We start from the raw sequence: 13,308 nt of genomic DNA on the forward strand, positions 1-13,308 counted from the left end.
AGGACGGTTTTTAAAAAATGATTCGTTGTTTTTAGATTAGTTTCTCGGTTCATCGAGAACATGTCAAGCTTGTAAATTATAAAGTGGGCTGCTATTGGCAACCAACATTCAACTGAAACTCGCATAGCGGTTTCTGATAATACCTATGATTCTTCCATCAATAATCAATAGGGCGAAAGGATGTGGCTCAATTGTAATGAAGTCAATTATTATTTTACACTAGACAATGTTTTGCTCAAAAACTGGTTGATTCGCTATCACTCTGTCAAATGCAAAACGAGACAAATCAATCGTGAGGAACTTGCCCTCCAAAACAAGTTCCATTATAGCTCTTCCAACAGCAGGTGCTTGTTGTAATCCATGTCCGCTGAAACCGGTAGCGAATAAAAAGTTGGTGTGATATGGATGAATTCCGATTACACCGTTCTGGTCAAAAGTGTTATAATCGTAATAACCGGACCATGCACTCTTCAGCTAAATGGGGGGAAAAGTGAATATCAACGTTACAGAGAATATGAGAAATATTTCAACAAAATAAATTGAAAAAAAAAAAAAAAAACACATAAAAAATGTGAATAAACAATCAAGCTTAGTACCTTTATATTTTCAAACCCAGGAACACGCAGCGCTACGTCTGGCCAGACCTGCTGATCAAAAAAAGTGTAATCCACATCCAAATTAGCAACTCCGGGTTCTTCATTGGCAGTAGGAGATTTTCCAGCTACGTAATGTCCTCCGAGGCCTTCTCGTCTGAATTGTTAAAAGTTTTATTTTGTATTCTTCGGATGGAGTAAGAGTTTCTATGAAGGCTTACCTGAAGTATGATCCTGTCGTATCTACTGTAAGGGGACAATCAAGTCCAGGACCTTCAGGAGCATGGAAACAATAAACATAACGCTTTCTGGAAAAAGGGCATGACAGAAGGACAACCGGAAAATAAACCAAGTTCAGTTTTAGTCAGAAATACCTAAAGAAAGAAAGAAGAAAAATAATAAATTATGGGTTTTGAACTTACCGAGGTTCAACGGGTAGGGCATTGCGCAGTAAGCCTGTTCCCAATCCGATTCCAGCCAATTTACTGACTTTACCGGACTGGGCACCAGCTGCCATTACACACTTGGAAAAATCAATCGTTCTTATATCGCCATCAACTAACCGAACCTGCAGGGAAACTATAATATAATCTAAAATATGATGTTATTGAATTCATCTAAATTCTACGTACATGGACCCGCTTAAGTTTATGGTAGCAGCCACTGTCTCCGATGCCAGGTTGTTCGGGTACTATCGTTTCTTGAGTTTCAAAACCTACAGTTTCCGCCTTCATAAACAGAAAAAGTTAACACATGATGCAGAATTTAAACTATTTTGCAGACCTTTACGAACTCAACTCCCATCTCTAGAGCCTTATTCCTGAAACCATTAAGCAATGACCATGGATCAAACCTAGAAGTGTTGAAAAAGGAAAAAAAAAAACACAATAAGAAAATTTTTGGTAAAAGACTATTACGGCAATTTATAGGATACGATCATACCAGCCTTCATTTTCTAGTCCCAAAGAAGCCAACTCAACACCATCTGTATTGATCCACGGAAATTTTTGCTTAAGTTTGTTGGCAGATAAAAGTTGTATTTTTGCTCCTAAAGATCTACAAATATGTAAAAAAATTAATGGTATGGATAAAATATGTTACTAATAAATGTTTTAGAAGTTACGTTTGAAGTTTGTGATTGGCAATAAGCTGATCTGCACCTTTCTCTGTGGCTAAAAATAAGTAGCCAAATGGATGAAACTGAACATCAGGACCTTCCAAACCTTCACCTGAAAGCAATTTCTTTGATTTTCTCAAGAATTCAGCTCCATAAAGGGACATTTCAATGTTTTCTGGCAAAGAGAACTGCTGACGCAAACCACCAACAGATAAGACTGTTGATGCCCTGGTATAACTTGGATCTTGTTCAACTACAATCACTCTTAACCCATTGTCATGACCTCGCTGCTTCAGCCAGTAGGCAATAGAGCAACCCATGATTCCACCCCCAATAATAAGAATATCACAATGTCGGGGAAAGTAAAGATTATTGTGTGTTTTTGGGTCATTTCTGCCAGTAATCCCCAATAAATCAAATGATTTTTTTATAGGGTGTACATGAGGTTTTATAGGCTGAGCTAACGGTGGGCAATATGTTTCTCCATCAAGTTCTGCTTGGAAATCTTCAGGAACTAGAATAGAAGGTTTCACTGGCTCATCATCTTTGTTTGAATATCTAGGACAACTGTTGCAAAATGACCTCACAGTAAAAGTTACATTTTTCAGAATATAATTGAACTTTAGCCATGGCTTTAACTGGGCGGCGGTAACTGCACGATTAAACATCTCTCTCACGTGTTGAAGGTAGGCAGTAAAGTAAAATAACAACAAACGGCCAATACCGTAGGAAAGGCGGTCGTGCTAACACCGTTTAAAATCATTTCTGACAACCAGAATTACAGATGGATATTTCTAACGTCGCTTACATTGATATCTCTGCGCTAGTAACTCTAACATTTAAGAGTGAACTAAAACAAATAAAAGAAATTTTTTTTTTTACATAACTTAATGCAGTTTGATTTTGCTCCCAATTCGCAGTTTCCACCATGGTAATGGTTGGTTCACGATCACCATGTTAAATTTCCTGTAAGGATATTGTCCACTTAGTATGTCTCTCAGGTCGACTGTATCGTAGCGCCACCAATCAGTGCCGACTGTGAACTACATGCTTTCTCCCCCAATTTCATCGAACGTAGAAATTGTTTTCTCCTCTAAAGTAGGACTTGTTTCCCCTTTATGGTCCTTTTATTTTCAACAGGTATAGAGCTTTAAGTTTTGTGGAATTGGCCTTGCTTGATGATAAAGACAGCAAATACACGGCTTCGAGAATGATTTTCACCGACGGTCAACAGAACAGCAACCGCCATTTCCTTTCCATAGTGCTCTTATGGCAACTGAAAATTCAATATAATGCGATGGAAATTGTGCATAGATGGCGTAAAGTACAGTCAACCTCGGCCAAAAAGTGGGACAGAGGGCGCCCTAGAGACTAGCGTTAAGGAAAATTCAACATGGTGATTAGGAACCGTTGTTTATGGTCATGGATTATGCCACATCCAACGTATAGGAAATGTAAAAGAAAGGTGCTTTCTGCAGATTTTCACCATCAAGTAAAGGTTGTGTAAGTTCTTTGGCTTATTAATATATAGTGGGTACAGTGAAGAAAGGGAAATGCCACGAATGGTTGGACTTGATTTATGCTGAGACTGTAAAGTACGGTGTTTTTCGCGATTTTTTCGTTGCTCTACACCTTCTGAAAGAGAAAGTGTGGGCGATGCCCAATGCGGTCAATAATAAATTTTTTTTTCCAGATTCATAGAAGGCTGACAGACTAGGTGGGTTCGCGTTTTCTCAGGCTGAATCCGTGGTTCTCCTCACAAGGGGAAGTTTGAAGGTCTAGTTCAAGGTGCTCATGAATAGTAATTGTACTCTTGCAGTCATGAATTCAAATTCGCCTGTAGTGGCACCAGTAGAGCCAAGTATTCGTTTTTTAATTTTCCTTTCCACCGAATTAATTTTTCACATGTTGTCTTAAAGCTATGCTTAATAATCGCTGAGACTAGCACTTGAAAATGCATCACAGTAATTATCAGTAGTCGCTCGAGAAGGATTTGGAATGGAGCTGGTCTTTGAGCTAGACAACTCGTTCTGGAAAGCTGTTAGAAAATTCCGATGAAACGTGTGAGAGTACGATAGTCATTCTCCCGTATGGCCTCCATTCCGTCGACTAGAATACAAGGCATTAATGAGAGATTGGGTCTTGATTAAAGTTTTTTTTTTTCTAGTCAGACATTCGGAGAAAAGCATGAAATCTCGGTCGGTTTGACAACGGAGTTGACAACTTGCTAAACAGAAATAACTCTCGATTCGGCGAATCCATAAACGCCCCTTAAAAAAAAAGAGTTCATTGGTCTGACTTTTGAAGTGTGTGAACTTGATGTTTTCTTATTGGGAAACATAAATCTTTTCTTTCTTATTAGATCCCCAACAAATTCGTGCGATGATGAAACCACTGGAAGGTCAAGAATCGTTGTTCAACGTAGGTTATAGTGATGTTGAAAGCAATACTTTACGTTCATTTTGTACACAGGAGACAATCGCTGGTCAGTGCTCTTATTGCTCATATTACTCAATAAGATTTTGGAAATTTCTACAGCGTAGACGCAAAGGCATGGGTGCATAGCTTTACAGCAGTGCCTGTTGCCGGATTCTGCGCCTGCGATCTGCCCTGCGGCGTTGCGCATTCGATTTCCACAAAATACTGGGTAAGAATAGGCTTCGTATCAATTTACTTGCCTCAGTTGCCTGTTTTTATGACCTGTAGCCGGGCCAGCCCGTATTGCCAGGCATGTTGATGCAAAAAAGAAAAGGGGAAAACAGCCTTTTGACATGTTGATGTTAGTTTATTGTTTAGTATGACAGGGAATTCTGGAATTTATAGTAGTTTTCATGTACTGCTTGTAATTCACAGTGAAAAGTCAGTTGTGTTAAATTTGATTTAGTTTAATGTCTCTTTTTAGATATTCTATGCAAGCATTTGCAGAAGTGACCAGAACTCTTCATACAAGTCATTAAATAACTCATAGACCAATAGGTCATGGGCTTAACTAGATATATACAAGATTTAGTGAGCTATGGCTGAATTGTTCAACTGCTGTGCCGCAACAACCAGTGACACGTTTTGGCAAATGGTCCATTCTTTCAAGGAGCTTTCATTGCCAATTACACATCACATCCAACTGTCTGGAATCTCACCAGAACATTTCTGTGTTCCAATACTAATCTCGAGCACAATTGCTGCATTTGGTTACTTCTGCTTGTCTCGTTGCTGCCTAAGGCGACACAACTAGTTCAGAAAAAATGGATCACCCACAGCAAGGTCAGTGTTTTTAATGATTGACATTAACCAAATTAGTTCAGCTCATATTAGATGCTTGGTTACCCAAGTCAGTAGAATACATAACAAACAAGTTTGATTCTGGTGAGGTGGTGCGAAAGCTGATCATCAGGAAAACTTGTCATTTTGACCCCGTTCACTCCTTTTCTTACAGAATGACTGACAGGAACACTAAAAAACTATGCAGCATTTTCTTCATTTTCCTAGCAAGCACATCCAAATTTCTTTTGCTATCTTCGTAAAGAGTGTGATTTAGTAGGTTTGATGAAAAACATTTCTTTTTTTTTAGTCTTTCTTTCGCCATTGTGTTCGTCTGAACGAAAACGTTTAGCATTCAACCTATTATAGTTTAATATGATGGGGGCTGTTGTACTATCGGTCGCAATAGAAAGAAGCAGGTCGAGAACAACAGCATGTATCAATGAAACAGATAGTGTCCGAGGAGTATGCGGATGCATATATCGGTCAATTGAGAACGTAAGAGCTAAGAGGATATGACGAAGGAAAAGCATCGCGTGCCAATTCCCGCACCAAAGAAAGGCAAAGAGGTCATTCCTCCTCCGGCGGAGAAGTCAGCTTCCGATTAGCCAATCGATTTATCCACATGGTTTAATTCTTCGATGTGTGCTTGTTGCTTTTTCGCTTTTCTTATTTATTTTTTTTTTGGTTTTTGTTTTTTTACTTTATTGACAACCAAAGAATAGATAAATAGTCTGCGAGAGAAGAGGAGGAGTCGGCTAAAACGTTTCTTGGCCCGCTGTTTAAAACGAACGCAAAGAGAGAGAGAGAGAGAGTGTGTGTCTTTGAAGGAGGGGGGGCACATGCGAGCAGCTGTGTTTCTGTTGCTCACGCGGCATCATTTTTGGGAGGAGTTGTGCAGTGGGGGGGAGGAGGGCTGGTAAGTTTGCCTGCTTTCTGCTGCCGCCAGGCATATAACAGGACTTTGAAGGCCACCTTTTCGATTCATACAAGTCCCATCCCTCTGCTCACCGAAAATCCTCCCGAGTCGCATACAGGCGTTTGAGTTGATACCAGCCAGACTCCTTTCAAGTTGAGACTATTTTCAATGTGCAGTGAAATGAAGTTTGTGCTGTCTGTCTGAAGAAGAAAAACAAACACAAAAACAAAATAATAAATACGGACGAGAAACCAGAAGCTTTTCTTGAGGAATCACGGACTGCTTTTCCTCCCAGATTGGACCACCTCCGCACCTGTCTTGTTCCGTCTGCTTTAAGAGTGTGTGGGTGTGTGTTGCGGAGACGAATCCATTCATTTAGTTATTATTTTTGTGTGTGTTATTCTCCAGACGTTGCGTTTTCCCTTCCCTTTGGGGTAGGAGATTTCTTTTTCTTCTTATCCTTTCTCTTTTGGCTAGCGATTCGTTGTATTTGGAATGGCAAGAAACCACCGTCTCCGGGAGAAAGAGAGGGAAAAAAATTAAGGTTCAGCAAACGATAGTCACGCTGTTATTTGGCAGTTAGCAAAAAAAAAACAAAATAAACAATACCTTTCTTCTACCAAAAAAACTAAACAAAAGCAGAAACAAAAGAAAAACGAAAAACAACAACGACCTAGTAGAAATGAAGGAGAACAAATAGCCGATTTTTTTTTCTTGGGGTGGGGGTAGAACTGACTTGTCGAAGAGCAGTTCGTGTTGGAATTTATCTTGATGTCGTCTCTTTTAAGAAAACAGAAAGAGGAAGAAAAGAAAAAAAGAAATGGGGTCTGCGTCAGGTGACTTATGTGACCTCATTCTACCTGAAGCCGGGCGTACCGGCTGATCGGAAGATTATTTTGGATATCAACGTCAACGTGTTAGCGTGCGAACCCTTTCTCTCTCTCTCTCTCTTTAGATCATTCTGAGGAACGCAGATAGGATCGATTCGCGAAAATTTTCCAGTCCACCGTGCCTTTAAAAAAAAAAAAATGGCGGTTTTAGTGCTGTGAAAACTCTTGATTTCCTTAGTTGATGCAGTAGGTTTAGTTCTGACGTCATCGTCTGAATGGGACTTTCACTCGATGAATAAATGATCTTAAACTACGTATCTCTTTTTCTTTTGCCATATCATTTTTGTTTTTTTTTAATTTCATTTGAAACGTTGGATCAGCCAGCCACCGTTTCTTGTGGGGTCCTTCCGATTTGGGGTGCATTATCCATTGGAAAAGCCAAGGTCGATGATGTCGCTCTTGTTGCTACTGCGTTTTCACTCGTTCGAACAAGAGCGGCCGCTGGCTAATCTCTGGGTCCAGATTACTCCTCCTCCTCCAAGAAAAAAAAAATCCCACTGTCGAAACATACATAATTGATCCCGTCTGCTGGCGGTCTCTTTTTCTCCGTCTTTGTAAGGTCAAATCTCAGGACTATCGTGCTGACGATGCCCATACATCCCAAAAAGTTTTTGTTATTGTAAACTTTCCCAACATGTGTTTGTCGCTAGTCAACGGTCGGTGCTGATTGCCAAGCCGAGGGCTCGAATGTTAAAACATTCGAGTAGAATCGCCCCACGTAAAAGAAAAGAAAAGAAAAAACAGCTGACCAAGTTTATCGTTAGCTGCTGGGGCGCACCTATAACGAAAAAGAAAACTAGAGAGCAGCGGAGAAAACTGCTACCATGGCGGCTCCGAACAATTTTTCTTTTCTTTTCTAGGTTAGCTGAAGAATGGCTGTAGGGTAGAAATATGTGTTCAGTTAGATTTTTGTATTTATAGTGCATCGTAATTGCATGTCGTTTATTTTATTTTCCGCGCCATTGTCGGGAGGCCCTTGTCTTTTCCGTTTGTCTGGTTTTAACTGGCCGCCGTGCACTCCTCTTGCTCCGTTCGGTGTCGGCTGTCGGAACGAAGAATTGAGGCCAAGACTTATCACTCGAGACACGAGGGGCTATTTGGTGCGTGAAAAATACTTTCCACATCAAAATACCCGGGCAGTCCCGACCCACAACAGCTGACCAAGAATTGAGTCGCAAGCCAAGATTTCTCTATAAGGCAGCCGATCGTCCGAATTAGCGCAACCCCCCACCATGCTGTGCCATTCAGGCCTTTTTCTTTTTCCCCCTTCTCAATCTAACCTCTGACTTGCACTATTTTTTTTTTCTGTCAATCATGCAAAAACATGTTATTCTCGACCGTTATGAATGGATTTGTTTCATTCGGCTTTTTTTTTTCGTTTTTACAAAGCGACCGGGACACACACATAGTCAGCACGTAATTTGATCCGTTTTTCGCCGCGTCATTTCGTTTTTATTTATTCTCCCCCCCTCTCCTTCCGATTGGCATGTGTAGATTCAAATTCTTGTCCGAAGAGAAGTAGTACAGTGTGCATCGTCAGTTTTTACCGATTAATTCCTTTTCCGGTGACGATCCCAACCAAAGTCCAATGACCCTTGACCTGAATTCTTCTGTCTCTTTTCTCTTCTTTCTCCTCTTTCTTCCTCGTCTATTGAATCCGTTTTTAAAACAAAACTTTTCTTGCTAATACGCATACGTGCCATTTGATTCTTCAAGAAAAACGGGCTTCTAGCTTTCAGTCGATCGCAGAATGGCTGGTTTCATTCGATGGGAACTACTGGCCTTGCTCTTGCCCTCCTAAATTTTATGTAAACGGAGACGGCTCAGACTATCAAATTTGAATGGCTCTTTCGGCGGTAATTCAATTTGTGCTAGCGCTGGCCCACTGAGGATGCGTCTTCTTGTGCGAAGTGCGGGGAACCATAGTGAACCGACACTGGAACATTACCCTTGACTGCACATTGTTGTTTTCTTCACTGTATAGACGGTTGCGAATCTTATTAGCAACTGTTCTCTATTCGAATTTTTTTTTTTGTTCGACCTTAAGAAAATGCTGGATCACGTGGATTGCTAGCCTTGACTATCGTCTCGTTTTCGCTTCCGCATTTTCGAGCAGCATTTGATTATTAGGTCATGAAACTCGCTGATCTCCCTCAGAAAATTTAGTCAGCGCTGCCGACTACCAGCGGCACTTTGATTTTCAGCTACTCAATCTATTTGTTGATTATTTCTTTTGCTTCAAATTTTGTTGACAGGTCAATCGGTTGTGACAATGGTGAAGCGAGGCTCTTCCCGCTTCGATCCGCTTCCAACATCGGATGACTCTGATCCTGCCCTGCTGAGTCACCGAACGATCGAAGGTAGCAGCGGAGGTGGAGGCGGACCGGATTGGCCAATAACTCCCAACGGATCAGACAGGCTAATGGGGCAAAATGGTTTGGATGCCAGCACTTCCTTCAGTCCGAAAGACGACGAATCTCACAGGTTGGCTGTCGTCAGTCAGCCGGTCATAAAACGGCTAAATGGCGGCAGCGACGCTGTTCATCCCGCTACTAATATGGACGTAGATGGCGAAGAAGATGAAGATGAAGCCCTTCTTTGCGGTCTCGGTCCATGCTTCTCACCTGCCTGGCTGCAGCCATTCGCCTCGAAACAAATGTTTTTGGCCGTCTTTTGTTTAGCTTGCGTTCTCCAAGGCATGTTTTACACGTACTTTGTCAGTGTGCTGACTACTATCGAAAAGCTCTTCCAAATTCAATCGAAAACGACTGGTATCATTATGAGTGCGACGGAAATGGGGCAGATTGGTGGGGCGCTCCTTCTCACATATTACGGCGGTCAGGGCCACCGTCCCAAATGGATCGGTTGGGGTATGGTCCTGTTCGGCGCTTCGGCAGCTCTTTGCTCTTTACCGCATTTTATGTTCTGGAGGACCAAACCGAACACGGCGTCATCTTCGTCACTCTCTTCTATGTTATCGCCCGACCTGCAAAGCGGACTCAGTTTAGCTGAACCGATGGAGCCTTCTCTTCTTTCAGGTCCACAACAACTGGAAATGGATCTCATCTGCCGTCAGGTGGAGAATGCCAATCTCAGCTTCGGCCCGCAAATTTCTGAACTTGAACGGAACGAGCAGTGCGCCAGTAAGTTGTACACTCCTCCGTGCTCATGTTATTTAAAGAAATGATTCATTGATTTTCATTGATTATTTAATAATTTCTCGCATATTTACAGAGAGTAGCGAACAACAGGCCATTTCACGAACGACGACAGTTGTTTTGGCTTTCTTTTTCTTGAGTCTTTTGGGTATCGGCATGGGCCGGACTGCCGTTGAAACCCTCGGTATCCCATATATGGATGACAATGTGGCAAATCGAGAATCTCCTACCTATTTCGGTATAAAATCCTACGCTAACGATGTCCCATTTTAGAATGCATACAATTTTAATTTGTTTTCTTAAATTTAGCTATAAACATTGGTGTCAAGATACTGGGACCTGTTTTCGGCTTCGTCCTGGGTTCGTTGTGCACGTCGATTTATGTGGATCCGTTAGTCGAGCCTGACGTCACACCAAAAGATCCGCGTTGGATCGGGGCGTGGTGGCTTGGTAAAATTTTAATTTTCAAAAATTTCAGTCATTTTATCGTCTAACGAATGAATCGCTAAAACAGGAATGATCTTCGTGGCTTCCACCATTTTGTTGGCTTCGCTTTCCATGTTTGCGTTCCCGCGGAGGTTGCCCACGAAGGGCAAGCGGAGTGGCCAGCGTAAGAAGCAAGTCAATGGTAAAATAGCATCGCCAGAAACAAAGCCAAAAGTGCAACAAGTGTCCGCGATGCGGAGCAAGAACCCCAGTTTAAAAGACTTTCCTAAAGCCATTCGTCGGCTCTTGAAGAACGATATCCTCCTCTTTCGAACTGCTAGCAGCGTCCTCCATATTCTACCAGTGGCGGGTCTTTACACTTTTCTACCGAAATATCTAGAATCGCAATTCAGAATGGCTGCCCACTCCGCCAACATGATCTCTGGTTTGTTGTTTATTTCATTCGTTATTTGATGTGACATTAACCTCATCCATTTCCTGCTTCGCTCATGGCTTCTCCCCTTTTCTACGTTTAGGTATCGGCGGTATCGGAGTAATGGGTATTGGCATTTTTTTCAGTGGAGTTTTCATTCGTCTAAGAAAACCCAGTCCCAAATTTGTTGCGGCGTGGATAGCCCTAACAGCCCTTCTATATGCCATCGGTACTTCATCACTATTATTCGTGTTTTGCTGTTCTCCTAATGAATTTTTGTTTTGTTTGGTTGAAGGTATGGCTCTGCTGATGCTACTGGGGTGTCCCATGAGCGATTTCTCTGGTTTGGAACAAACCGACAGGTAAACTAAAGACGAAAGAATTAATAATTAGATAAAACACATTTATCCTTCCGTCCTGTTGAATAGCGGAATGACAATCAAAATACCTTGCAATCGGACGTGTGAGTGTGACAGTAGCGTGTTTGCTCCTATATGCACATCGACGGGTGAAACCTACTTTTCAGCCTGTCACGCCGGTTGCGCCAATCTCACTCACATCGGTGGACAAGTCGGAAACACTGAGGTAAACGAGAACTATTCATTTAGGAATTACAATAATCTTATTGTATACTGATTTTCATACATTTTTACAGTACTCCAACTGTGAATGTCTCGATCAAGGCGTAACGGCCAGGTCGGGCTATTGCCATCTAGAGTGCAACAATTACATTTGGTACATTGGAATCTTTTCGCTCTTTGTTCTGATCCATTCAACAAGTGAAGTCGGTTCCATGCTACTTACGCTGAGATGCGTTCACGCCAAAGATAAAGCCATGGCACTAGGACTGATTCAGTTTGCCATCGGACTTTTCGGTATTTTGCTTTCAAAGAAAAACAAAAGAACGCTCTTCGTTAGTGATCAGCATTGTTAATTCTTTTTTTCTCTTGTGAAGCCAACGTCCCGTGCCCGATTATTTATGGTGCTGTCGTCGACTCGGCCTGCTTTGTGTGGGAAAAAACGTGCGGCGAACAAGGGGCATGTTGGCTTTACGACGCCAAAACGTTCCGAGTCTCGTTTCACGGTAACATTTTCCATTTGACTTTTATTGTTTTTTTGTTGTTGATTTTATTTTTTATTTTTGCAGGCACGACTGGAGCATTGATGCTCTGCGCATTCTTCGTCGATCTAGTCGTATGGTATAAGGCCGACAAGATAACTTTTCCCGAGGACGAGGCGCCATCTTGCGTCGAAATGGAACAGCTAGCTCCTTCCGCGCCACTGGCCGTCCAATATGAAAGCACTCTGTGATGACTGTAAACGATTCCTCAACATGCTGCTTTGCTAGACAATGAATATTGAAACCAAGAAGAAACCCGCTACCCCCCACCCCAAATAAAAAGAAAGAAAAAATAACGTCTCCCCTATACCACTTCCGGTCACCGCAGATTAGTGACGAGGGTCAGCGTTTTAAGCGGGCTGTATGGCGGAGATAATGAAGAAATCTCTAGAGGCAAACAATAACGAGTCCTTCAAATCTCCTGGTTCGGTGCTGATGATTGAGTGTGTTTACGTGTGTTTTGTTGCCAGTGGCCAGTGATTTGTCAATACTGCAGGCAATCTTTGAATCCTGTGTTTGTGACCAAAGGACTGCAGTGACATGACTTTCATCTTCATAATATTGTTATTATTATTATTTTTGTTTTTATCAAAAGGTACATTCTATCAAAGGTGGCTGCTCTTTAAGAGTTCTTTTTTCATTTTGTTGTTGTTCGTGTTGTGTTAAACTGTGGGCTTATTTGCCCTCCATTGCGATCGTAATTGAAAACTTTGATGGTGGATTGTAATGGCTTAACCTGTTATGTATCCATCTATCTCAACGCTTCATGCCTGTAAAAATGCTGCAACCATTTCGATAAAACTTGTGTATCTCTCTCCATTTGTTAGCGAGCCCATGCTGAAAGGTTATGAAATGTTTAAACCACGTGGTCGTTTCGGTTGTTATGACAAGTCCCTCTGATGTAAGGCACTATACCCGTCATGTAACGCGAGCCCTGGTTTCTTTCTCTTTGTTTTTTTCTTTTTCTTTTTTTGTTTCGCTCTTTTCTAACCTGTTCTCTCCGTCTCCTCGTTTCTCACCAGCAGCCGAGGGGTTTGTTGTTGTAAAAACAAGCATGCGCACAATGTTTCTAAAATTCTCCTCCTAAGAGAGTTTGTCGTCCTTTTGGTTTCGTGTTTTGAAATGACGAAAATGAAATGGATGCGCTCGTTAATGTTGCTGCTGGGCAAGTGCCATGCTCTTACATACACACATATATACAGTATACAAAAGATATATAATGCAAGTTTGTTTGTTTTTTTTGCCATTTATTCAAGGTGTGCGTTTTAATCCCTGTTCAGGGTCTGGGGATGTAAAGCAAACCATGCATAAAGTATTATTCATTTGAAAAGTGTCAGGTTACATCCCATCGCGAAATCATGCCAATTCGATTTTAGCGCCAAAAACGATGTGGT

General features: G+C 41.7%; 2 protein-coding genes across 2 annotated transcripts; one reads left to right on the top strand and one right to left on the bottom strand.

The window, feature by feature from the left end:
• Positions 1-179: 179 nt before the first annotated feature.
• Positions 180-2,566, bottom strand: LOC116924283 (FAD-dependent oxidoreductase domain-containing protein 1). The gene is made up of 8 exons (XM_032930801.2): positions 1,717-2,566; positions 1,536-1,649; positions 1,377-1,446; positions 1,226-1,321; positions 1,016-1,161; positions 815-901; positions 597-750; positions 180-474 (listed from the first exon to the last, which is right to left on the bottom strand). Exons 1-8 carry the CDS (start codon positions 2,376-2,378, stop codon positions 220-222), a joined length of 1,584 nt encoding a protein of 527 aa, XP_032786692.2. The 5' UTR covers positions 2,379-2,566; the 3' UTR covers positions 180-219.
• A 1,340-nt stretch (positions 2,567-3,906) lies between these two features.
• LOC116925549 (solute carrier organic anion transporter family member 74D) lies at positions 3,907-13,139 on the top strand. The gene is made up of 12 exons (XM_032932263.2): positions 3,907-4,357; positions 4,613-4,971; positions 9,033-9,920; positions 10,012-10,173; positions 10,245-10,385; positions 10,450-10,806; positions 10,898-11,023; positions 11,090-11,156; positions 11,223-11,379; positions 11,450-11,669; positions 11,750-11,878; positions 11,942-13,139. The coding sequence occupies exons 2-12, from the start codon at positions 4,953-4,955 to the stop codon at positions 12,103-12,105; spliced, it is 2,430 nt and encodes an 809-aa protein (XP_032788154.2). The 5' UTR covers positions 3,907-4,357; positions 4,613-4,952; the 3' UTR covers positions 12,106-13,139.
• Positions 13,140-13,308: the final 169 nt, after the last annotated feature.

The sequence above is a fragment of the Daphnia magna genome, linkage group LG6 (assembly GCF_020631705.1).
Source record: "Daphnia magna isolate NIES linkage group LG6, ASM2063170v1.1, whole genome shotgun sequence".
NCBI classification, from domain to species: Eukaryota; Metazoa; Arthropoda; class Branchiopoda; order Diplostraca; family Daphniidae; genus Daphnia; species Daphnia magna.